This window comes from Bubalus bubalis, chromosome 15 (assembly GCF_019923935.1).
Source record: "Bubalus bubalis isolate 160015118507 breed Murrah chromosome 15, NDDB_SH_1, whole genome shotgun sequence".
NCBI lineage: Eukaryota > Metazoa > Chordata > Mammalia > Artiodactyla > Bovidae > Bubalus > Bubalus bubalis.
Genome location: NC_059171.1, coordinates 51,743,942 through 51,769,196, shown reverse-complemented (window position 1 = coordinate 51,769,196; position 25,255 = coordinate 51,743,942). Strand labels below are relative to the sequence as shown.

Below are 25,255 nucleotides of genomic sequence, written 5' to 3'. Positions count from 1 at the left end.
CAGGTGGGGAAGATGCCCTGGAATAGGAAGTGGTAATCCACGTCAGTATTCTTCTGGAAAATTCCATGGACAGAGGAGCCTGGCAGGCTATGGTCCATGGGGCCATAAAGAGTAGGACATGATTGAGTGACTAAGTACAAATAAATACATGCATGAAAAGTATAAATGAATAAATCAGTATGACAAAGCAATGCTTGTTTTCCTGGCGGCTTGAGCAATGGCCCTCAAGCCAAAAACCACAATATAGCAATTGAAAGAAATTACTGCTAAGTCACTTCAGTCGTGTCTGACTCTGTGTGACCCCATAGATGTCAGCCCACCAGGCTCTCCCGCCCCTGGGATTCTCCAGGCAAGAACACTGGAGTGGGTTGCCATTTCCTTCTCCAATGCATGAAAGTGAAAAGTGAAAGTGAAGTCGCTCAGTCATGTCTGACTCCCAGCAACCCCATGGACTGCAGCCTACCAGGCTCCTCCGTCCATGGGATTTTCCAGGCAAGAGTACGGGAGTGGGGTGCCATTGCCTTCTCCGTGAAAGAAATTATATAGATGTAAATGTGAAAGCAAGAGTGGTGGTTTGGTGGTTTAGTCGCTAAGTCGTGTCCGACTCTTGCAACCCCGTGGACTGTAGCCTGCCAGGCTCCTCTGTCTATGGGATTTTCCAGGCAAAGATACTGGAGTGGATTGCCATTTCCTTCTCCAGGGGATCTTCCTGACCCAGGAATCAAACCCAGGTCTCCTGCATTGCAGGCAGATTCTTTTACTGACTACGCTACAAAAGTAACAGTATGATGGTACAAAACTAACATTGTTTTCCTCATTGGACGTTGCTACATCTTTTAGGTACCAAAATGTTCCTTAAATCTGCTTTATGTCTATCAGTATTCTTGAAACAGAAGCATAAAGTATAAAAGTATACTTTCAAAGAAATATTTTCTATAAACTTAAAAATACATTTTACTGAAATTCGTATATGTATTAAAACTATTGATAAGTGATGATATCACTGGAAATAGTTGAATAAGGGACTCCTAAAGTCTGCTTCACCATAAAAACAACTAAAAATCTGAAAGATTTTTCAACTATCAAAACTATTAGAATCAACCTTTTCAGAATCTGGAAACTGTACAAAAGCTTGTGGCAATTGGGGTGTACTTCTTTTTAATTAAGTTGAATCATGGTAAGAACAGTGAATTTCATGGCATTTTAAATTATCCTAGTCCCACAACTTGCTCCTGTGCTCAGTTGTAACCTTGAAAATAAACTGCCTGCATTCATGGTGGTCCTGGTACTAGAAGAAGCAGGAAGGACTTCATTTGCAAATAACTGTCATTGGATGATCTGTCTGGTGGCTTTCTGGAAGACCTATTTAAGAGGTTTGTTTCATCTCACCTAAATCAAAACTCATCTGGTGCTAAAGTTGCCATGAAAAGGAGTGGGGGTGGGATTTGTTGAAAACATTTATGGGCAAATTTGTAGTCATTGCTGCCTGAAGTAAGGCTAACAGTTGGGGTAACAGTAGACTCACTAAAGAAACTTGAGGAAAGGCTGGGGAATGAGATACTTTGGGGGAAAAGGGCTTTGGAAAGCTCTGACATATTTCTGGGAATCTATAAGCTACTCTCATGCTCAGGGCTCTGCATATGCTCAGAAAAGACCCAAGAAAGCCCTAGGGTCCCACTTCTGGCTGACCTTGAAGAGATGTGCAAGCAGGAAGTGAAGGCTGTTATAAGGCACAGTTGTAAACTGCCTAGCTGAGTGCTGAAGGTGTATCCTAAGAGACACACACAGAGCCCATCTGCAAAGACTGAGTGATCTTTGGTTCCAAATGTGTAAGAAAATAGTTTAATCCTTAGCTGACCATCAAGCTAATGGAATAGAGACTTCAGTGGCCATACATGACTAAGAATACAGACTTTTTAGAACTAGGTCAAAAATGTTACTAAACGATAACTACCACAAGTTAACAACTGAAAACCATAGAGAAAGAAGAGAATCTGATATGTACAGTTGCCAGATTATACTATTCAAAATGTCCAGTTTTCAAAACAAAATATTATGAGCCATGCAAAAACAAAAAGCAAGATAATAAGGCCCATATGCAGTGTGAAAAATAATCAATAGCAACTGTCCCTGAGAAAGCTCCAAATTTGGACATGTTAGACAAAGACTTTAAATAAGCTAATATGTCAAAGGATAAAGAAAATCTTATCTGAAGAAGTAAAGGAAAGATGAAAATGGTATCTCATCACATACTGAATATTAATAACAAAAATTATATAAATGAACAAAAATAGAAATTCCAGAGTTAGCTGAAAAGTACAATAACTAAAATGAAAAATTCACTAGAGAGTTTAATAGTAGATATGAGCAGGCAGAAGAAAGAACCAATGAAGTTGAAGATAGATCAATTTCTCCACATATACCATCATGCACACCAACATATACATATGAGTCCCAGAGAAGAGAAGAAAGAGAAAGGGGAAAGAAGAATATTTGAAGAAATAATGGCTAAAAATTTCCAAATTAAAAAAAAATTAATCTACATATCCAAGAAGTTCCATAATTTCTAATTAGATAAACTCAAGAAAATCCTCACTGAGATACCTCATAAACCATTGTTCAAAGCCAAATAGTATGTTGAAAGCAATGAGAGAAAAACGAATCATTTATAAACAGTCCTCAATGAGATCAACAACTGATTTCTCATTATAAACTATGAGGCCAGAAGGCAGTAGACCAATATATTCAAAGGCTGAAAAAATATATATGTCAACTAATAATTCTATATTTACCAAAATAATCCCTCAAAAATGAAAGAGAAATCAAGACATTTCTAGATAAATAAATAACTGTGTCATTAGTAGACTTCCCCTATAAGAAATCCTAAAAGGAGTCCTTCAGGCTGAAATACAAATACACTAGTCAGTAACTTGAATCCACATGAAGACTTAGTGGACACCAGTAAAAGTAACTTCATAGGTAAATATAGAAAACAAATTAATCTGTTTGCAATTCCTATTTTTTCCCACCTGATTTAAAAACAACTGCATATATCATACAACTCAGCATCAAAGAAATAAACAACCTGATTGAAAAGTGGGCAGAGGAACTGAATAGACATTGTTGCAAGGAGGAAATGCAGATGGCCAACAGGCACATGAAAGGATGCTCAACATCACCGATCATCACGGAAATGCAAATCAAAACCATAAGGAAATATCACCTCACACCTGTTAGGAGGACTGTTTTCAAAAAGATAAGAAATAATAACTGTTGGCGAGGACGTGGAGAAAAGGGAATCTTGTGCAGTGGGAATAAAATTTGGTGTAGCCACTAGGGAAAACAGTATAGTGGTTCTTAAAAAAATTAAAAATAGAACTACCATCTGATCCAGCAATTCTACTTCTCAATAAAAACACTAACTCGAAAGGATATCTGTACCCATGTTAACTGCAGCACTATTTATAATAGTCAAGACGTGGAAACAACCCAAGTGTCCATCAATGGATAAATAGATAAAGAAAATGTGGTATATATTCAAGAGAATATTATTCAGCCATGAAAAAGAGAGAAAGCTTGCCGTTTCTGACAACATGAATAGACCTTGAGGGCATTATGCTAAGTGAAAAACTCAAAGACAAAAAAATGTGTGATCTCACTTAAATGTAGAATCTAAAAACCCCCCCAAACTCATAGATACAGACAGCAGACTGGTGGTTATAAGTGGTGGACGCTGGGGCTGGGTGAAGTGGGTAGAGATGGTCCAAAGTTACAAACTTCCAGTTATAAAATGAAATAAGTCCCGAAGAAAAATACAAAATAAAAAAATGAAAAGAACAGGCTTAAATGTTTTAATAGAGATCAAATTGCCATAACTTTATGTTGTATGTGTATAATGCTTTGCCATTAATATTGTACGATGCGCTTAACTATTTACCATGGGGGAAAAAAGCATCAAATAATTAGTAGCATGATAGCATTCCAACAAAGCTCTTGAGAAAGTGTTAGATAGCTTTGAAGCTAGTAATTCATCTATATGTTAAACAAAACAAAAACAAATTTCTATCTAAAGCAGTCAAGCTCACAGAAACAACACAGAATTGTGGTTTCCAGGGAGGAGGTATTGGGAAGTTGTTTAATACATACAGAATTTCAGTTTTGCAAGGTTAAAAAAAAAAAACCTCTAGACAAAGAAAAAGAAAGATCTATGACATGACATGTGAGTTTTTAAAAAGAAAACCCCTTCACAGATGACTGTTAATACCAGATGTTGAAAACCACTGATTTAACGGGTGGGCAGAGGAGAAAAGGGGCTTCCCCAGTGGCTCAGTGGTAAAGAATCCACTTGCAAGGCAGGAGACCTGGGTTAGATCTCTGGGTCAGGAAGATCCCCTGGAGAAGGAAATGGCAATCCATTCCAGTATTCTTGCTTGGAAAATTCCATGGACAGAGGAGCCTGGCAGGCTATAGTCCATAGAGTTGCAAAGAGTCGGACATGATTGCAACAACTTAGCATGTGTACACATGGGGAAGAGAAAGAGGAGATAATTAACAGTCCAATAGTTTGAAGGGGAAGTGAGGACAAAAAAAAAATAGTTTCCTTTTATAAAAAATGATGAATGTGTTTGCTTGCTGAGCAGGAGCTAATGGAGACATTATTGAAGATACTGGAGTTGGGGTTAGGGATTGATGACTGATGGACCAGGATTTAGGAAGGTGCACAGTTAAACAGATTCTAGAATACACTGGAAATTTTAATTTTAAAAAGGAGAGGGTCTTCTTTTCTCTAAATAAAAGGAAGAGGGAAAGATGAGTGCAATTATGCATAAGTATAGAAATAAAAGTGTGTGAAGGAGTTTCTTTCTAATGACCTCTTAATCCCTTTGAAGTAGGAAATGAGGTTTCTTGTGGAGAGGGGTGAGGGAATGAGGAAGAGGAATCAAGAAGTGGCAAAACTTGAACACCTGCCACGGGAGACTTGAAAGGGAACTTACTGAGGTCAAGCAACAGGACTGGCAAGCAGCATGAAAGGCCAGTGAGGTGGGAAGCCCTGTACCTTTACTGTCCCTGGTTTGCATGTTTTTGCAATCCTCTCCAGCAATACTGGTCTCCCAGAAATAGGAATGGAAGCAGTGAATGGCTAGAGTGTCATATCTTCCTGGAGGTATGTCAGGAAATCAGAGCTTTTAAGAAATTGAATGTAAATGATTTGAGTAGCACTACAAGAGTATGACCATGCATGAGGTTGAGTTTGTCTAGTCAAGGAAACTGACTCAGTGAAATGGACAGTCTAAGAGAATAAGTGTTAATTGCTTAGTTGAGTCTGACTCTTTGTGACCCCATGGACTGTAGCCTGCCAGGCTCCTCTGTCCATGGAATTCTCCAGGCAAGAATACTGGAGTGGGTTGCCATTTCCTTCTCCAGGGGATCTTCCCAATCCAGGGATCAAACCCACATCTTCTGTGTCCACACTGGCAAGCAGATTCTTTACCACTGTGCTCCTGGAAAGCCTCTTGCTGCTGCTGCTAAGTCACTTCCACTAAGTCGTGTCCAACTCTGTGCGACCCCATAGACGGCAGCCCAAGGCCCTGAAATCTTCTGTATCTGAGCCAGATACAGATATATCCTGTATTATATGCAGCTCTCAAGTCCTAGGTGAGATGGTGGGCTATGGAGGAAAAGGATTAAATATAGCACACAATCTTAGTGGCACACTGAAGGCTGTCAGAGGCCCACTGGTGTCTGAACTTCAGGTCCCTAAAGTAGTATTTTTATGATTGGTATAGATAAATACTTCTAATATTGGCCACATTTTATCTACTGTGTTTGCACAAATATTATGGTCTATTCTATTTTATTAAGGAGGGTAAAGAGCTGCTCTTAAAATTAGTCATAGAAAAGAATTGTAATGATCAGAAAACTATCTAAAACAAGACTCTATCAACTGGCATTTGAACTTTAAAAACTTTTAAGTCTCACAATGAGAAATGACAAGCATAATGCCTCAGGGAGTCAAGTAAAAATCCCGCAAAGGATCATTTTAAGTATGGGATCACTGTCTCAACCGCCACTAGGGGTCAGCACTGGACTCTCAATGTGATTCTGTTATGAGAGAAAAGACTGATTCTCTCAGATTATCACTAACAGATAATCACAATGAGGAAATAGATCATCACAATGAGATAATCATTCTTATCTCATGCAACTTGTCTTGAATCGTGAATGTGACTGTAGATCCCAGAAAACTGGAGAAAACATGAACCATTGCTGGGGTGAGCTGCTCAGATATTCCATCTGTAAATGTGAGAAAATCATAGCACTGTGTAATGTGGCCTTCAGAGGGCCCTGGGTGAAGCCTGCCTGGGTAGTCAAAGTACTTGAATCATACACTTGAATCATATGGCAGCCGGTGTTTCAGAAACAATTACACAGTAGAGGTGGTACTGGCATCATTCTTTGCTATTCTGTTCCTTGATTCTTGAGGCTCAGCTGGTAAACAATCTGTCTGCAATGCGGGAGACCTGGGTTCGATTCCTGGGTTGGGAAGATCCCCTGGAGAAGGGCAAGGCTACCCACTCCAGTATTCTGGCCTGGAGAATTCCATGGACTGTATAGTCCATGGGGTTGCAAGGAGTCAGACATGACTGAGCAGCTTTCACTTCACTTCACTTCCTTGACTCTACACACCAATCCTGGCCCAGTGGCTCCAGCTTCCTTGAGTCCCACTTACAGTCTTGTTCCAGCTTTCTCTCAGCAGCTTTTTATACTAAAGTGCCTTGTGAGGAGGAAAACTGGGAGTTTGGGAGATTCGGGGGCTGATCAAGGGGAAAAATACAATCATGAGAGCTAGTAACACAACAGGTTTCACTGGATGGTGGCTGAACAGGGCTGCATGAGAGGGGAAGTCTCTGACAGCATGAGACCATCCAGAGGTGTATGGCATGGAGGTTACCGCCGAAAGGCAGGAGGCCAAGGGAACACCCAGGCGAGAAGAAGGTTGGAAAGGGGGTTACGTATCTAAGTGATGTCACTCAGGACCAGAGCGGGGAGTTTCTGAGTCAGAGAGTTCCAAGGGCCACACCAGTTTGAAGTCTCACAACCACAAGACTCTCTTACCAATGACTGGCAGACGTGGGGTGAGTCTTGCAGATATGTAAAGCATATAGGCTCTGAATGGCTAACAATCTACTTGTTTGGGTTATTTTAAAATTAACTGAGGGAATTCCCTGGCGGTACAGTGGTTAGGACTCTGTGCTCTCACCGCTGAAGCCCTGGCTTCAATCCCTGGTCAGGCAACTAAGATCCCACAAGTCTCGCAGTATGGCCAAAAAAGTTAATAAAAAAATAACTGATTGTGTAGAAATTTGAGTATGGCACTGACAGGCTTTTGAGCTAATGGGTGTCAGTCTACAGCAAAGAAATAAACAATAAATTATTACACAGATGCTCATTCATATAACAGTGGTCAAAAGCTCTTTGTGGAGCTAACATACAGTTGAAAGAAGGGAATATTGCTGCTGACTAGGTCACAATATAGGAGAAGAGAAGCTGAGAGGCTGAGTGGGACTCAATCTTCAGAGAAAGGAGAACAAACCTGGACACTGGCCTTACATGAATGGAAATCCTGCAGTTCTATTTAGATACCAAAGTGCTGCAGCCCAGGGGAAACGGCAAAATGGAAGGAAACCATTTGTGGTTGACAATTACTCTGGTAGTCCTCCATAAACCATATCCCCTTTGGCATTCTATCCTTGAGTAGTGTTCTTGAATTTGGGCTGGCTTTCTGACCTGGTTTAACTAATAGAAAGTAATGGAATTGACGATTACCTAAATCACAACAAGGCCTAGCAACTTCTACTTTTGACAACATTTGAGAAGTATGACTACTACCAGGACATTATCTTGCTGTGAGGCATCTTACCCAGCCATGTGGAGAAGCCACCTGGAGGGGAGCAGAGTTCCCAGCCAATAGCCCTCACTGAGCTTCCACCACGGCAGCACCAACTTATCAGCAGGTCAGGGAAGCCATCCTGGAAGCTGATCCTTCAGTTCCAGTCAAAGCCAAAAAGAGCAAAGAAAAAACTGTTCTCACACAGTCCAACCCAATGACAACATTATAGGCAGAAAAATAAAATACTGGTTTAAGCTACTAAATTTTACTGTAGCTTATTACACAGAAACAGACAATGGCAACACCACCCTTGTATGGACTTTGAGCCATCGGGGTGACTGAGAAAGCCTCAAGTCCTAATGTTGGATCAAGATGATCCCAGTTTTGTAAGATCCTCCAGACATCTGAAAGTAGAACCTAAAAAACAACATCTTATTAGTATTCCAATTTGAAACCTGAAAATAAGAGAAAAGTATATTCCACGTATAAACGTACCCAAAGAAAGCTGGTATAGCTTAATAATATCAAAGACAAAAAGTATTACTAGGGAGAAAAGATGTATATTTCATAATGATAAAAGTTCAGTTCACCAGGAATATATAACAGTTGTGAATCTGTATGCTTCTAAAGAACATGGCCTAGACTATATAAAGCAAAAAGTGAACTATAAGGAAAAATTTGCAAACCTACAGAAATAGTGGGAGATTTCATTATACCTTGCTTGTAGAATAAAATGGCAAAGAATACAGAAGATTAGAACAAAAAGAATTAGAAAGAAAATTTATTGTCTTTATATGAAAAAAGCACTGAACAAGTACAGAATACATATTCTTTAAAGTACACATGAAACACATAAAAATTGAACATGTAATGAGACATAAAGCAAATCTCAAATTTTGAAGGATTTAAATCATATAGAATATGTTCTCCCACTGCAGGGAAATCAAGTTGGAAAGCAAAAATAAAAAGTTAGCTGGAAAATTCCCCTATGTTTGAAAATTTGGAGGCACAATTTAAAATAATTCATGGGTAAAATTATATGACAATTGAAAGTAGAAAAGATACAGAAGTTAATATTTCATATTAAAACTTGTGGAATGTAGTTAAAGTAGTACTTAGAGGGAAAGTGACAGAATTAAATGCACATATTAGAAAACTGAGTTCAGCAATAAATAAAATAACACATGATTAAGTTTATCCCAGGAACATCAGTTTCATTTAACACTAAGAAATTAGTTATATTAATAGATTGAAAAAGAAAACACGTATCTTCTCAACAGATGCAGAAGAAAGATTTGATTAAAATTCAATATTCATTCATTCTTAGTGAATTAGTTAAAGAAGGAAAGAACCCCTGCTTTAGTCACTCTTACTTGATATTATACTGGAGATCTTAGCCAGGAAAATAAGATAAGATAAGGAAAAATGTAAATGATATAAGAATTGAAGTGAAAAAAAATCATTATTTTCTAATTATATGATTGTATATGTAGAAAATACAAAAAACCCTATTATTTCTTAAAATTCATAAATGAGCTTAAAAAGTTTGTAGGAAAAAATCAGTATATAAAAATCTTTTACATCTTCAATAAATTAAGAAAAATATTTTATTATCAAAACCATACAAGGGACTCAGCAACTTTCTCTCTGAGCCTGCCCATGTGTGAATAACATGTACGTTACTCTTTTTCTCCTAACACTTTGCTTGTTTCACTACTTTCCCTTCTTTGTGGAAATTCTTTTCTGCAAAGCCAAGAAGCCAGGGCCTTGTCACTGACCACTGGACTAGTAGTTAGGATTCGGTGCTCTCACCACCACGACCTGACCTCAGTCTCTGGCCCGCACCGAAGCCCTGCTTCCAGCCACTGCCAGTCAAGGCCACCAGAGATCACTTAGGACAAGGCAGTAATCAACCCCCAAACAGTCAACCCGAAAATCAAGGAATTCAAAATGGGTAAACAATAGGTAAGGTAAGTCACTTCAGTCGTGTCCGACTCTGTGCGACCCCATAGACGGCAGCCCACCAAGCTCCCCCGTCCCTGGGATTCTCCAGGTGAGAACACTGGAGTAGGGCAGTGATAAAGAACCTGCCTGCCAGTGCAGGAGAAACAAGAGAAACGGGTTTGATCTCTGGGTCAGGAAGATGCCCTGGAGAAGGAAATGGCAGCTGAGTCCACTATACTTGCCTGGGAAATTCCAAGGACAGAGAAGCCTGGCAGGCTACAGTCCATGGGTTTGTAAAGAGTCTGACACAAGTGAATGACTGAGCAACATGCACACAACAATAGATGTAAATAAAAAACTCAGGGCAATGGTAAATCTGAGGTAGCCGATTGGCTTTTCTAGGCTCCCTGACAAACCTTATTTCTTATTTGAAGGAATAAAGCCTTCTCTGGCTGCAAAGTTAATGCCCTCACAAAAAAAAACTTTTATGTGTTGATGAGTATTAAATTCTAGTTTTGTTAATTGAAATCCATATTGACCAAGATCCATTTCCCAGATAGTGATAGTTTCTTGCTATTATGTTTTATTGCTGTAAGTTTAAGTGAATTATTCTAAAGCTTATCTCAGTAATCTATTTTAGGATAGAGATTAAATACCCTATAAGCTACAAGTAGGAGAAACAAAATTACACATATATATCACTAAACTGTATGCTAATTGGAGCTTATGGTGAAAACTACAAAAAAGTTACCTTAGTTTCTGGAATAGGAAATTTCCAGAGGCAGAAAAGAATTATACCAAGAACAGTCAATTTGCATCATCAACTCAATGGACAGGAGTTTGAGCAAACTCCGGGAGATAGTGAAGGACAGGGAAGCCTGGCATGCTGCAGTCCCTGGGTCACAAAGAGTCAGAAAGGATTCAGCAACTGAACAAGTCCATTAGCTGATTTACACACAGTATATCAGGCTCTAAAATAAGAACATTTAACAGCATGCCATATTAATACAGATTCTTGGTTGGTAGCCAATGGATTGACCACTTGACTTCGCCTATGGGTAAAGAAAGTGAAAGTCACTCAGTCCTGTCCGATTCTTTGTGACCCTATGGACTATAGCCCTCCAGGCTCCTCTGTCCATGGAATTCTCCAGGCAAGAATACTGGAGAGGACTGCCATTCCTTTCTCCAAGGGATCTTCCTGACCCAGGGACCGAACCCAGGTCTCCTGCATTGCAGGCAGATTCTTTACTGTCTGAGCCACCAGGGAAGCATAACTGACAAGTTCATGCCAAAGAACATTTCAGAAACTGTTCACACTACTGATGTTTCAGTCTTTCATGGAGATGCTCACAGTGTCCCAGATTCTATGAAACAATGCTGTAACTATTACAAATGAGCAAACGGAAATCCAAGCAGTGGACATTGATCCGAACTCTAGCAACTTACAGGGTTTGACTTTGTGGGCACACCAAAAATGTGGCCATCTGGGAGAAAAAGCAACATGCAGACTCTTCTTGGAAGCCTGACTGTAATGTGGATTGTCATTCATGCATCAACATTCAAGGATATGCTACAGTTAAAAGCGAAATATGAAGAAATCTACTGAAGAATCTTCAGCTGGAGAAACGTGACCAAACTCAGGATAATATCATCTGCCCAACAAACAAGTCCTGTCCTCCCTTAACTTTGACTTTTTATGGACAAAATTTATCTGTCTGCTAGATTACATAGCACTATAGTAAAGATATAGTTCAAGCCTTGACCACTAATGCTAAGTGAATCCCTACAACATTAAAACTTCATAAACTTAGCTTAACACACAACAAGGACCTTTTACAGTTGTTTAGTTCAGTTCAGTCACTTAGTCATGTCCAACTCTTTGCAACCCCATGGACTGCAGCACGCCAGGCCTCCCTGACCATCACCAACTCCTGGAGTTCACTCAAACTCATGTCCACTGAGTTATCCAACCATCTCATCCTCTGTTATCCCCTTCTCCTGTCTTCAATCTTTCCCATCTTTTCAAATAAGTCAGTTCTTCACATCAGGTGGCAAAAGTACTGGGGTTTCAGCTTCAACATCAGTCCTTCCAATGAATATTCAGGACTGATTTCCCTTAAAACGGACTGGTTGGATCTCCTTGCAGTCCAAGGGACTCTCAAGAGTCTTCTCCAGCACCACAGTTCAAAAGCATCAATTCTTCAGCACTCAGCTTTCTTTATAGTCCAACTCTCACATCCATACATGACTACTGGAAAAACCATAGCCTTGACTAGATGGACATTTGTTGGCAAAGTAATGTCTCTGCTTTTTAATATGCTGTCTAGGTTGGTCATAACTTCCCTTCCACGAAGTAAGCATCTTTTAATTTCATGGCTGCAGTCACCATCTGTAGTGATTTTGGAGCCCAAAATAATAAAGTCTGACATTGTTTCCACTGTTTCTCCATCTATTTGCTATGAAGTAATGGGACCGGATGCCATGATCTTTGTTTTCTGAATGTTGAACTTTAAGCCAACTTTTTCACTCTCCTCTTTCACTTTCATCAAGAGGCTCTTTAGCTCTTCTTCACTTTCTGCCATAAGGGTGGTGTCATCTGCATGTCTGAGGTTATTGATCTTTCTCCCAGCAATCTTGATTCCGGCTTGTGCTTCTTCCAGCCCAGCGTTTCTCATGACGTACTCTGCATATAAGTTAAATAAGCAGGGTGACAATATACTCCTTGACATGCTCCTTTTCCTATTTGGAACCAGTTTGTTGTTCCATGTCCAGTTCTAACTATTGCTTCCTGACCTGCATACAGGTTTCTCAAGAGGCAGGTCAGTTGGTCTGGTACTCCCATCTCTTTCAGAATTTTCCACAGTTTATTGTGATCCACACAGTCAAAGGCTTTGGCATAGTCAATAAAGCAGAAATAGATGTTTTTCTGGAACGCTCTTGCTTTTTCAATGATCCAGTGGATGTTGGCAATTTGACCTCTGGTTCCTCTGCATTTTCTAAAACCAGCTGCAACATCTGGAAGTTCACGGTTCACATATTATTGAAGCCTGGCTTGGAGGATTTTGAGCATTACTTTGCTAGTGTGTGAGATGAGTGCAATTGTGCGGTAGTTTGAACATTCTTCGGCGTTGTCTTTCTTAGGGATTGGAATGAAAACTGACCTTTTCCAGTCCTGTGGCCACTGCTGAGTTTTCCAAATTTGCTGGCATATTGAGTGCAGCACTTTCACAGCATCATCTTTTAGGATTTGAAATAGCTCAACTGGAATTCCATCACCTCCGCTAGCTTTGTTCATAGTGATGCTTCCTAAGGCCCACTTGACTTTGCATTCCAGGATGTCTGGCTCTAGGTCAGTGATCACACCATCATGATTATCTGGGTCGTGAAGATCTTTTCTGTACAGTTCTTCTGTGTATTCTTGCCACCTCTTCTTAATATCTTCTGCTTCTGTTAGGTCCATACATTTCTGTCCTTTATTGAGCCCATCTTTGCTTGAAATGTTCCTTTGGTATCTCTAATTTTCTTGAAGAGATCTCTAGTCTTTCCCATTCTATTGTTTTCCTCTATTTCTTTGCACTGATCACTGAGGAAAGCTTTCTTATCTCTCCTTGCTATTCTTTGGAACTCTGCATTCAGATGGGTCTATCTTTCATTTTCTCCTTTGCTTTTGGTTTCTCTTCATTTCACAGCTGTTTGTAAGCCCTCCTCAGACAGCCATTTTGCTTTTTTTTTTTTGCCGTTGTTTAAAGGCTTGGCAGTATTTCAGTGGCTCAGATGGTAAAGAATGGGGGAGACCTGGATTTGATCCCTGGGTCAGGAAGATCCCCTGGAGAAGGGAATGGCAACCCACTCCAGTATTCTTGCCTGGAGAATTCCATGGACAAGGGAGCCTGGCAGGCTACAGTCCATGGGGTTGCAAAGAGTCAGACATGACTGAGTGACTTTCACAGGACAGGAACTTAGCTTAATACATGACAGACATTTTACAGTTTTTTAAAGGCTCAGTAATATTTCAACTACACCGAACTTAATCCTTAACTGACATATTTGATTAGACAGTTTGTTCTATCCAGTTATTATAGTACCTGGCTCAAAAGGATAAGGCCCAAGGAATTTTAATGTCTATTAATGCATAATGGAAAACATTATTTAGAGCATGGATTCTTAACAACCACTGGGCTCTTATCCCCAATGGCATTACAAAGTGCAGTGACACCGGGCACCAAGGAAAGCTCACCTTATAGTTTAGTGAACACAAGTGTCAAGGGCCGGTTTCATGCATTACCTATTGTATTTGGAGAAGAATATTGGCTGCCTCGTTTCACTGGGAAATATTTGGACTTTGATAACCATACCCAATGACTGACGGATTGTGATGAGGCTACTGAGGTCCTGCTCTGTGGACCAACTTCTCATTTGGGAATCCTGCTTATTGGGGACCTCCATTAACTATTATGAAAGGATTGTCTTCCCTAAATCCTATGTTTTTTTTTTTAAAAATGGATGCTCAATTTTCTGTATTGTAACCAATGGTGTAGAAACTGTTTCTACATATCAGTTAGGAACCCCTTTTTTTCTGGATGCCTGGTACATGTTGATCATTTATATTGGAAGGGGACCACCTATTACTAACCCCTGATGAGAACTCGGGTATTATGGACCCAAATGTTATTTCCTACTTTGTCTGTTCCTAATATTAGTTTCCCCTGAGAACCTTTACGTAAGATTTTGCAAGGAACCAAAGTGCTACAAAATTTCATAGATAAATGTAATCATACCTTGATAGAACATTCTGTTGTTATTACTATTGCTGCCAAAAAGTTAATAGATATAGGAATTGATGTACAAAAACATACTAATCATTCATGGTGGGACTTTTTCTTTACTAAATCCCCTACGCTCAAAAAATTATTGCCTACTTGTTTAATCCCTTGTTTCTTTGATTATTTTTGTTTGACTGTTTGGATTTGTGGTCTGACTTGTAGGGTTAAGAAAACCACTTGTGTTATTTTGCCTTATTCCTATGCTGTTCAGACTAAACAATCCTGAGGCCCACTGTTAGGGAAATTAAAATGGAGGAAGTCTTGTTAGGGCTTCAGAAGCAGAACAGGGTTTGACCTGCTTCTGACCTGCCTGGACACAGCTCAGATTCCTTGTCTGCAAGCACAGCAAGTCAGGTGGCACTTTAGATAAGGAAGGAATTCTTGGAATTCCTGAGCTCCTGAGGGTCTGGTCACCCCGCCACACCACCCCCCACCCTCCCTCAGGGTCTAACGAAATCCTGTGACTCACAGTGTGAAACAAACAGCATTGTAAAAGTCATAAAAACCAGAGCTGCATTTTTGTATGCAAACTGACAATGATATCAGTTTGTGGCCTGGGATTATAAACAGGACCCCACAAAACTGCAATTTGAAGTCTTACCTGTGGGGGGATGTACTGCCCAGGACCACTTCCCAGGTGGGATTCCAGATTGCTGTCAATGATGGAAGTCTGGGTGGAGGTCAGTCTAATTTGGTAAAGTATACTCTGTTGTTGTTGAGTTGCAAAGTTGTGTCCTACTCTTTCATGACCTCATGGAGTATGGCCCACCAGGCCCCTCTGTTCAAGGAATTTCCCAAGCAAGAATACTGGAGTGGGTTGCTATTTCTTCCTCCAGGGGATCTTCTCAACCTAGGGACTGAAGCCACATCTCATGATTGGCAGGCAGATTTTTTGCCACTAAGCCACCAGGGAAGACCATAAACACTGCTACTTTTTTTTTTTTTTTTTCTATTTCTTTTAATAGAATAGACTGTGTATTGAAAATAAGTCAACTAATCTTCTATAAAAAAATTGAAATTGTTTATGTGTGTGTAAAGAGTGGTTTCTTTTGTTAACAAATTCTTCAAACCAAAAATGAAAGTAAAACTTCCAACAAAAAAAAAAAAAACAAAAAAAAATACACAAAAAATTAAGTTCCTAGAAATAAAGCTAATAAAATATATGCAGAGCTTAAATGGTAAAATGATAAAGTTTAAGTTCCAAATAAGTAGACATACCATATAAATATCAACCCCTAAATTAATCTGCAGAGTCAAATGTAATTGTAATAAAAATCCCAACAGAGTAAGTGTGTGTGTGTGTGTGTGTGTGTAAACTGACAAGCCAATTCTAAAATTTTTGTGGAAATATAGAAAGACCAGCATAGCCATAGAACTCTTGAAAAACAGCAATATGGAAGAATTTGTTCTTAAATATACCAAGACATATTTTAAAAACAGCATACCTAAGACTGTTGTTAGCTCAGAAATAGCCAAACATACTAATGTAGCAGAATAGAGATCCTAAAATATAGGAAAAGGAATTTATATTTTTTAATAAATGATGCTAGGGCAATTGCATATCTAGATTTTTTAAATGAAATTGTATGCTTACTTTCTACTATTTAAAAATCAACTATAAATGCATCAATGAATTCTATGCGGAAGTCCAATCTATAAAAAGTTTAGAGTTGAAGAGTTTATAGGACAATATATTCCCTAATTCAGGAAAAGACTGATTAATTCAACTAATTAAAGTTAAGAATTTCTGGACATACAGGTGGCCAAAACGCACATGAAAAGATGCTGAACATTACTAATTATCAGAAAAATGCAAATCAAAACTACAATCAGGTATCCCCTCACATAGGTCAGAAAGACCATCATCAAAAAGTCTACAAACAATAAATGCTTTAGAGGCTGTGGAGAAAAGGGAAGCCTTCTACTCTGTTGGTGGGAAGGTAAATTGGTTCAGCCACTACAGAGAACAGTATGAAGGTTCATTAAAAAACTAAAACTAGTCACCATATGATCCTGCAATCCCACTCCTGGGCATATATCCAGAGAAAATGATCATTTGAAAAGATACATGCACTCCAACGTTCACCACAGCACTATTTACAATAGCCAAGACATGGAAGCAACCTCAATGTCCAACAACAGACAAGTGGGTAATGAAGATGTGGTGCATATATAAAATGGAATACTATTCAGCCATAAAAAATGAAATGATGTCATTTGTAGCTGGTGCTACATCATCTTCAGTTGAAATCATACTAAGTGAAGTCAGACAGACAAATATTTGATATCACTTATATGTGGGCTCCAAAATCACTGCAGATGGTGACTGCAGCCATGAAATTAAAAGACGCTTACTCCTTGGAAGGAAAGTTATGACCAACCTAGATAGCATATTGAAAAGCAGAGACATTACTTTGCCCACAAAGGTTCGTCTAGTCAAGGCTATGGTTTTTCCTGTGGTCATGTATGGATGTGAGAGTTGGACTGTGAAGAAGGCTGAGCGCTGAAGAATTGATGCTTTTGAACTGTGGTGTTGGAGAAGACTCTTGAGAGGCCCTTGGACTGCAAGGAGATCCAACCAGTCCATTCTAAAGGAGATCAGCCCTGGGATTTCTTTGGAAGGAATGATGCTAAAGCTGAAATTCCAGTACTTTGGCCACCTCATGAGAAGAGTTGACTCATTGGAAAAGACCCTGATGCTGGGAGGGATTGGGGGCAAAAGGAGAAGGGGACGACAGAGGATGAGATGGCTGGATGGCATCACTGACTCGATGGACGTGAGTCTGAGTGAACTCCGGGAGTTGGTGATGGACAGGGAGGCCTGGCGTGCTGTGATTCATGGGGTCTCAAAGAGTCGGACACAACTGAGCGACTGATCTGATCTGATCTGATATGTGGAATCTAATTTTAAAATGATACAAATGAACTTATTTACAAAATAGAAACAGATTTACTGACTGACTGACTTTGTTTGAAAACAAACTTATGGTTACCAAAGGGGAAACAGAGTGGAGAAGCATAAGTCAGGAGTTTGGTATTAACATATACATATTACTATATATAGTACTGACTTCCCTGGTGGCTCAGATGGTAAAGCATCTGCCTACAATGTGGGAGACCTGGGTTCGATCCCTGGGTCAGGAAGATCCCCTGGGGAAGGAAATGGCAACCCATTCCAGTACTCTTGCCTGGAAAATCCCATGGACGGAGGAGCGTGGTAGGCTACAGTTCATGGGGTCACAAAGAGTCAGACATGACTGAGCGACTTCACTTCACTTCACTACTATGTATAAGACAGATAACCAGGAAGGACCTACTTTATAGTACAGAGAACTCTACTCAGTATTCTGTGATAACCTATATGAGAAAAGAATCTAAAAAATAATGAATATATGTTTAGATATAACTGAATCACTTTGCTGTACATCTGAAACTAATACAACTTTGTAAATCACCTACATGCCAATAAATTAAAAAAAAACAGACTGGTAGAGAGTAGTAAGTAAATCTCACCAGAGTGGTATATTGTGTAAGGGAGAGAATTGGGCACTACAATTCTTGGAATTATTCCACTGCCTCAAAATAGGTAGATCTTAGGAGCCTTTGGTAATTAAAACTATAAATCCATATTAATCTTATCTGCCACTCACTGAATTCATTATGCTTTTCAGTTGAAAGCTGTTATTGGATTTTGAAGTGGAAAGTACAGGTATTGATGCTATTTCTAATATTATTTGTTACTCAGTCGGTAAGTCATGTCCAGTTCTTTGTGACCACATGGACTGCAGCACACCAGGCTTCCCTGTCCTTTACCTCCCAGAGTTGGCTCAAACTCATGTCCATTGAGTCTGTGATGTCATCCAACCATCTCATCCTCTGTTGTCCCTTCTCCTCGTGCCCTCAATCTTTCCCAGCATCATGGTCTTTTCCAGTGAGTCAGCTCTTCACATCAGGTGGCCAAAGTATTGGAGTGTTAGCTTCAGCATCAGTCCTTCCAATGAATATTCAGGGTTTATTTCCTTTAGGATTGACTGGTTTGATACCCTTGCAGTCCAAGGGTCTCTCATCAGTTTTCTCCAACACCACAGTTATATATGTATGTGTATATATACACACACACATATATATATCAGTATTAGTTATATATATATATCAGTAATCAGTAATATTAGTTATAGCCATCTCAGATTAACAGTGATTAAGAGTATAGAAAGATTTGGAATTAAAGGTACACATTCTGATTGAACATTATTATCAGCTTTAAGTATAAAATGAGAAATCACAAGAAAGATCTTTAAGATGAATAGGCAATGTTGGCTTCCCTGATGACTCAACTGGTAAAGAATCTGCCTAAAATGCGGAAGACCTGGGTTTGATATCTGGGTTGGGAAGATCCCCTGGAGAAGGGAATGCCTACCCACTCCAGTATTCTGGCCTGGAGAATTCCATGGACTGTATAGTTCATGGGGTAGCAAAGAGTCCACACGACTGAGTGACTTTTACATCACTTCACTTCATATTTAAATGTACTTCAAGCATCCTTCTTTTTACCCTAAATTCCATATGTGTTTTCCTGATGTATGGACAAGGAGGTGAGTCATTGATCGATTAACTTGACTGTGTGACTTTGGCAATTGTGTGAGCAGTTGTGTGACTTTGGTAGCTGCCTCTGTTAGCCATGCTTTCTGAGGATTCCTCGGAGCCAAGAGCATCTGCCAAGAGGAGTCAAAATGCTGCTGATGACAAGGAACTGGATTTGTTACAGATGGAAGTGCTCCAGCCTCTGAATTTGCCAACTTCATTGTTAGAGGAATGTGATAAATGGTTGTGTGCCTCTGCCTTTGTAAGCTGACAAAGATCCAAGCAGCTTAAAACGATAGGCTCCACTGGCTAAGTCTTGGGCAGTGGGCCATCCATCTACAACTGAACCCTAGAAATAAGAAGTGTATATAAAGAGACATTTTCCAGGTTTTTTTCTTTTTTCTTTTAGCCCTTTGCATTTGGTTGTCCTGAACATGATCTCTGGAACTGGTAGGGGGAAATGCTGCAATTGTGTTCCAGGGCACGGAGTGAGAATTCCAGGAATACTGAACCATTAAAATGAATGTGCTTCAGGAATCCACTTGAGGCTTTTTGATAATGATTGTTGTATTATTGAAGTTTGAGGACTTCTTTCTTCCTTCCTCCTGTTCTAATTTGGCAGTGGGTCATTTAATTAAGAGAGCAAACTCTAAACTCTTAACTATTAAAAGAGCATAAAATTTTTTAGCTGGAGCTTAAAAATGCTTAGGGAAAGAAACTACATGAGTAGTATGTATAATTTTTTAATAACAAAAAAATTACCTATAATCCCAGTTAAGTGTGGTTATAACCTTCCATTATTCTCTTTACTTATTTTTCTGCTATGTTTTCCCTATAAAAGGCATATTTACAACAGTCTGTGTGCATATGCACATATGTGCATGTGTACATGTATAATGTGTATATGTGTGTGCACATGTCAAGGTCACCAAAGATCTCTATCTCACTAAATCCAGCAATCACAGTCATCATTGCACATGACCTGTCAGTGGTACTTGACCCAAGTGACCACTCTCTTCCTTGAAATGCTTTGTTCCCTTGGATCCCAAGATCCCATATTCTCCAAATTTTCCCTTCTGTACCATTGGTCTATCTTTCTTCTCTTTTGTATTTCTTCCTTCCTAAAACTTAGTCCTTGGACTTATCTTGGATCCAACTCTCTTGGCAATCTTTTCCAGTTTCATGGCTCTAAATACCATCTACCTGCTGAGAACTCCCAAATGTACATCCCCCAGAGTAATTCTCATTTGAACTTCAGGCTCATATATCTCTACTCCATTACACTTGGAAGTCTAACAGGCATCTCAAAGGTGTTCAAATAGAACTCTGAATCCTAGCAAACCATTTCCTACTACTGAAAAAAAATCTCTTGCCAACTTTTTAAATAGTAACTCCAAACTGCCAGTTACCTGAGCTGAAACTTTGATGCTATCCTTGATTCTTCTTTTCTTTCACATCCCACACCCAATCCATCAGCCAGCCCCCAAGGGGTATCCAGGATCTGACCACTTCTGACTAACCCACTACCACACTGGTCCAAACCACTATGAACTTCCCCTGAAAGAGTCTCCTGCTTTTGCATTTGTCCTCTCCAAGACTTGAGTGATTCTTCTAAACTTAAATTCGGATCATAACCACTTTTCTTCTCAAAACACTCCAGGGGCTTCCCATATCACCCAGACCAAACGCCAAAGTCCTTGCAATGTCTTATTAACATTTTCTGTGTCTTACTTTTTAAATTTAAGAATATGTGGGAGGCAGCACAGTGCTCGGGGTTAGAGTGCCTGTGTTCAAAGCCTGGCTCTAATTATTAGCTGTATGATGCTGGGCTTCCCTGGTGGCTCAGGAGTAAAGAACCTGCCTGCAATGCAGGAGCTGCAGGTTCAATCCCTGGGTCAGGAAGATCGCCTGCTGAAGGAAATGGCAACCTACTCCAGTGTTCTTGCCTGAGAAGTCCCGTGGACAGCTCATGAGGATGCAAAATAGTTGGACAGGACTTAGGGACTAAACAACAAAAACATGATGTTGGGCAAGTTACTTAGCCTCTCACCTCAGTGGCTAAATTTCCTCACTATAAAATGGGATTATTCTAATATTAATTTCATAGAACTGTGGTGAAGATTAATGAATTAATATTTATAACATGCTTACAATAATGCTGGCATGTAGTAAATATCATAAATTTTTTTAAATTACAAAATTGGCATTTTTGTGCTATTAGCAGAAGATTTTATCATAAATTCTGCACATAAAAAAATGTCTCCAGTAAGCATTTACAGATACCCCAAACATCTCTCAAAAATAAGGATGAAATGTGTTTGGTTAAACAAATTTAAAATGAACTATAGGGTCACAAAGAGTCAAACATGACTGCAGTGACTTGGCACAAATGCACGCATCATTGTTTTATTCTTCTTGTTTATTCTGAGTTCAGAGTTAGAATTTATTATACACCATGATTTATGTTTTTAAACATGTTGGTGCTTTTTAAGCATCCTGATAGATAGCATATTGAAAAGCATATTACTTTGCCAACAAAGGTCCGTCTAGTCAAGGCTATGGTTTTTCCAGTGGTCATGTATGGATGTGAGAGTTGGACTGTGAAGAAAGCTGAGCGCCGAGGAATTGACACTTTTGAACTGTGGAGTTGGAGAAGACTCTTGAGAGTCCCTTGGACTGCAAGGAGATCCAACCAGTCCATTCTGAAGGAGATCAGCTCTGGGATTTCTTTGGAAGGAATGATGCTAAAGCTGAAACTCCAGTACTCTGGCCACCTCATGGGAAGAGTTGACCCATTGGAAAAGACTCTGACGCTGGGAGGGATTGGGGGCAGGAGGAGAAGGGGACGACAGAGGATGAGATGGCTGGATGACATCACTGACTTGATGGACGTGAGTCTGAGTGAACTCTGGGAGTGGGTGATGGACAGGGAGGCCTGGCATGCTGCGATTCATGGGGTCGCAAAGAGTCGGACACCACTGAGTGACTGAACTGAACTGAACTGAAGCATCCTGATGCTAAATTGCTTATTCATTCACCTACTTCCTAAGCATCAATGCTTTAATTCCTAAAATAGGTGTTTTTCTTTTTTAGTTTATTGTATAGATTGGTTTATAAGATACACTTATTTTTTTTTTGCTCTACTTATGCCTTTTATTAATGCATTGAAGTGAAACAATTCAATCTACACTGACAAAATAAACAAAAGCTTAAAGTGCATCCCTACATATACCTATTAAATATTATGGGTACAATAGGGAGAGTAAGTCACGTGGAATTTCCATAGTGAGTCATACAATGAATTGATTTTGTAGAGGAAAAAACACTACAGACTCAATATTGAACAAGGCTTTTATCAATTTAAATCTGTCTGTGGAGAGAGGGGGGAAAGAGTCCCTAGCCAGAGCCTGATCATCATAGCTCAGTTCTTACATCCATTTTACACTTTTAATACTTCATTATAACTGAAGAATAAAGAATACTCACAAACCACCCCCCTCTGCACAATACACACACACAGCAACACAACATATATTCATACTCTTCTGGAATTGCCTTGTGATCCACAGAGGAGAGGTGGCCTTGGACTCACAAGAAAACGTCTACAGATTATTTCAAGTGGGAAGACCTCTTTGAAAAGAGGTCAAATACACATTTGAATACAAGGTAAGTCACAGTGTTTGCCCATAAAAACAAAAGGGAGTTAGGATTTGTGAAAAAATTTTGAATAGGTCATAAAATTTATTCAAGGGTGTCTAAATGAGAGATCTTTTTTTAAAAAAACTTTTTATTTTGTATTGAGGTACATATAGCCGATTAACAATGCTGTGGATAGTTTCAGGTGAACAGTGAAGGGACTCAGCCATACATAAACATGTATCCATCTCCCCCAATCTCCCCTCCTGTGCAGCCTGCCACATGACATTGAGAAGAGTAAGATATCTTTTTTTGACAGCTGAGTTTAACTTTTAGAATATGTGGTGTGACGTTTTGTTAATTCTGGAAAAGTCTTGCGGTTCTAAATGAAATTGTGGTGTAAACTGGTCCTATTGCTGGAACTCTTAAAGGCCTCTGCATGTTGAGGTGGACTACACATGAACTTCTGGGCAAAAATAAACATCACATATTTACCAAGAGCAAAATCTCTCCGACTCAACAACTGTGCAGCTATGGAGAATTCCTTTGAGGATGTGAGGGGGAAAACAGTACTATTGAGCCTATACGTTAGAAACACGAGTTGACAACAAAACCTTGCTTAAATCAATATTATTGTGAAATTTATCATGTGGTATTTACATGTGTAAAAGATGGACAAATGAATAATGCCTTTCTAGAATGTCATTGTAATTCCTGTTGAATAACACTTTTCCTCACTTCTTTTTAATTTTAAAAGAAACCTTGCTTAGTTAAATTAATATTATTGTGAAACTTATCATGTTGGGTATTTACATGTATAAACGATGAACAAATGAATAATGCCCTTCTAGAATGTCATTGTAATTCCTGTTGAATAACACTTTTCCTCACTTCTTTTTAATTTTAAAAGAAAATTGGCCTTAAAACACCATCCAGACAAGAATCCAGATGATCCAGGGGCTGCTGAAAAGTTTAAGGAAATCAACAACGCCCACACAATTCTTACTGACATGTCAAAAAGAAACATTTATGACAAATACGGATCACTGGGACTCTATGTGGCCGAGCAATTTGGAGATGAAAACGTTAATACCTACTTCATGCTGTCAAGCTGGTGGGCAAAGGTGAATCAGATTTTTTGTTTCCCTTGAAAAAAATTTCCTGAAAGGTCATGATATTATTCACTCTTTTAGATTCCATCTTAAAGAAAGCCTAACCTTCAGGTCAGTTCAGTTCAGTTCAGTCGCTCAGTCGTGTCCGACTCTTTGCGACCCCATGAATTGCAGCATGCCAGGCCTCCCTGTCCATCACCAACTCCTATTACTAAACTCTTATTAATAAAAGAGCTATCACTTGGACTGAAAGCTGTTATGATATTTAAGGATCATTTTTGCTTTAGCTTACCAAATGATTATATAATACAGCATGACTTAAAATACTTCTAGACATTAATTATGTTTGAATTTGAAGCTTCAGGTTAATTCTGACTGCCCTCCCTACTCCCATAATGACTAATTAAGAACTGACTCATTGCTGAAAACCAAAAATAATTAATTAGTGTGACAACTGTTTAAAAATTATTATGGGACAAATTTAGCTATGTACTTTCCTATCTATAGCACAGGCTACATCAGTGAACACAATGCTAGGGAGAATGTATGGAAATTATTTCATAGGTTCACGTGAAGCCTGATGTGAGGTACTGGAGAAGGAAATGAAGGGGAAAGGTGAGAATTAAGTAGTGGAGGACACTGAGTTAGAGAGACAGAGAGGAAGAGAGAGGGAGAAAAAGGATAGCTAGTCAAGAGAAAGGCAGCATTGCTAGGACTTAGTGCAATCAGAATTGACTTTTGACAGTAGTGTGATTTCCTAGGAATTCCTCATGTAGGCATGTTTGATGATAATTTCATATTTGTTTACTAGTATTCAAGGCTTCCCAAGTGGCGCTAGTGGTAAAGAATCTGCCTGCCAGTGCAGGAGCCAGGGAGACCTGGGTTTGATCCCTAGGTCAGGAAGATCCTCTGGAGTAGGAAGTGGCAACCCACTACCCCAATATTCTTGCCTGGAGAATCCCATGGACAGAGGAGCCTTGTGGGCTACAGTCCATGGGGCCATAAAGAGTCAGACACAACTCAGCGCACACACACACACACACAAATATTCATATCCTTATCTTCTGATTACAGTATATTTACATTTGAATCACATATAATCCATTGGCATCTTTTTTTGGACAGTTCATGTGCATGTAGTAAGTTTACGGTTCATACATCTTGTGAAATCACATGAACTCCCATGTAACATGACACGTTACAACTCAATTCACATGCGTTGTAACAAATAATTTAAGCAACTGCAGATCTCCAGAGTCAGGAGTCAT

The 25,255-nt window shown here is 39.3% G+C and overlaps 1 protein-coding gene across 2 annotated transcripts in view; it reads left to right on the top strand.

Annotated features, from left to right (window-relative positions):
* The window catches only part of DNAJC5B (DnaJ heat shock protein family (Hsp40) member C5 beta), a 93,532-nt gene that overhangs the window by 51,164 nt on the left and 17,113 nt on the right, over positions 1-25,255 (top strand). For both annotated transcript variants that reach the window (XM_025265331.3, XM_025265329.3), the window contains one exon: positions 23,786-23,999. In XM_025265331.3, coding sequence (XP_025121116.1) covers positions 23,786-23,999 — 214 coding nt within the window. The remainder of the gene's footprint in view (positions 1-23,785; positions 24,000-25,255) is intronic.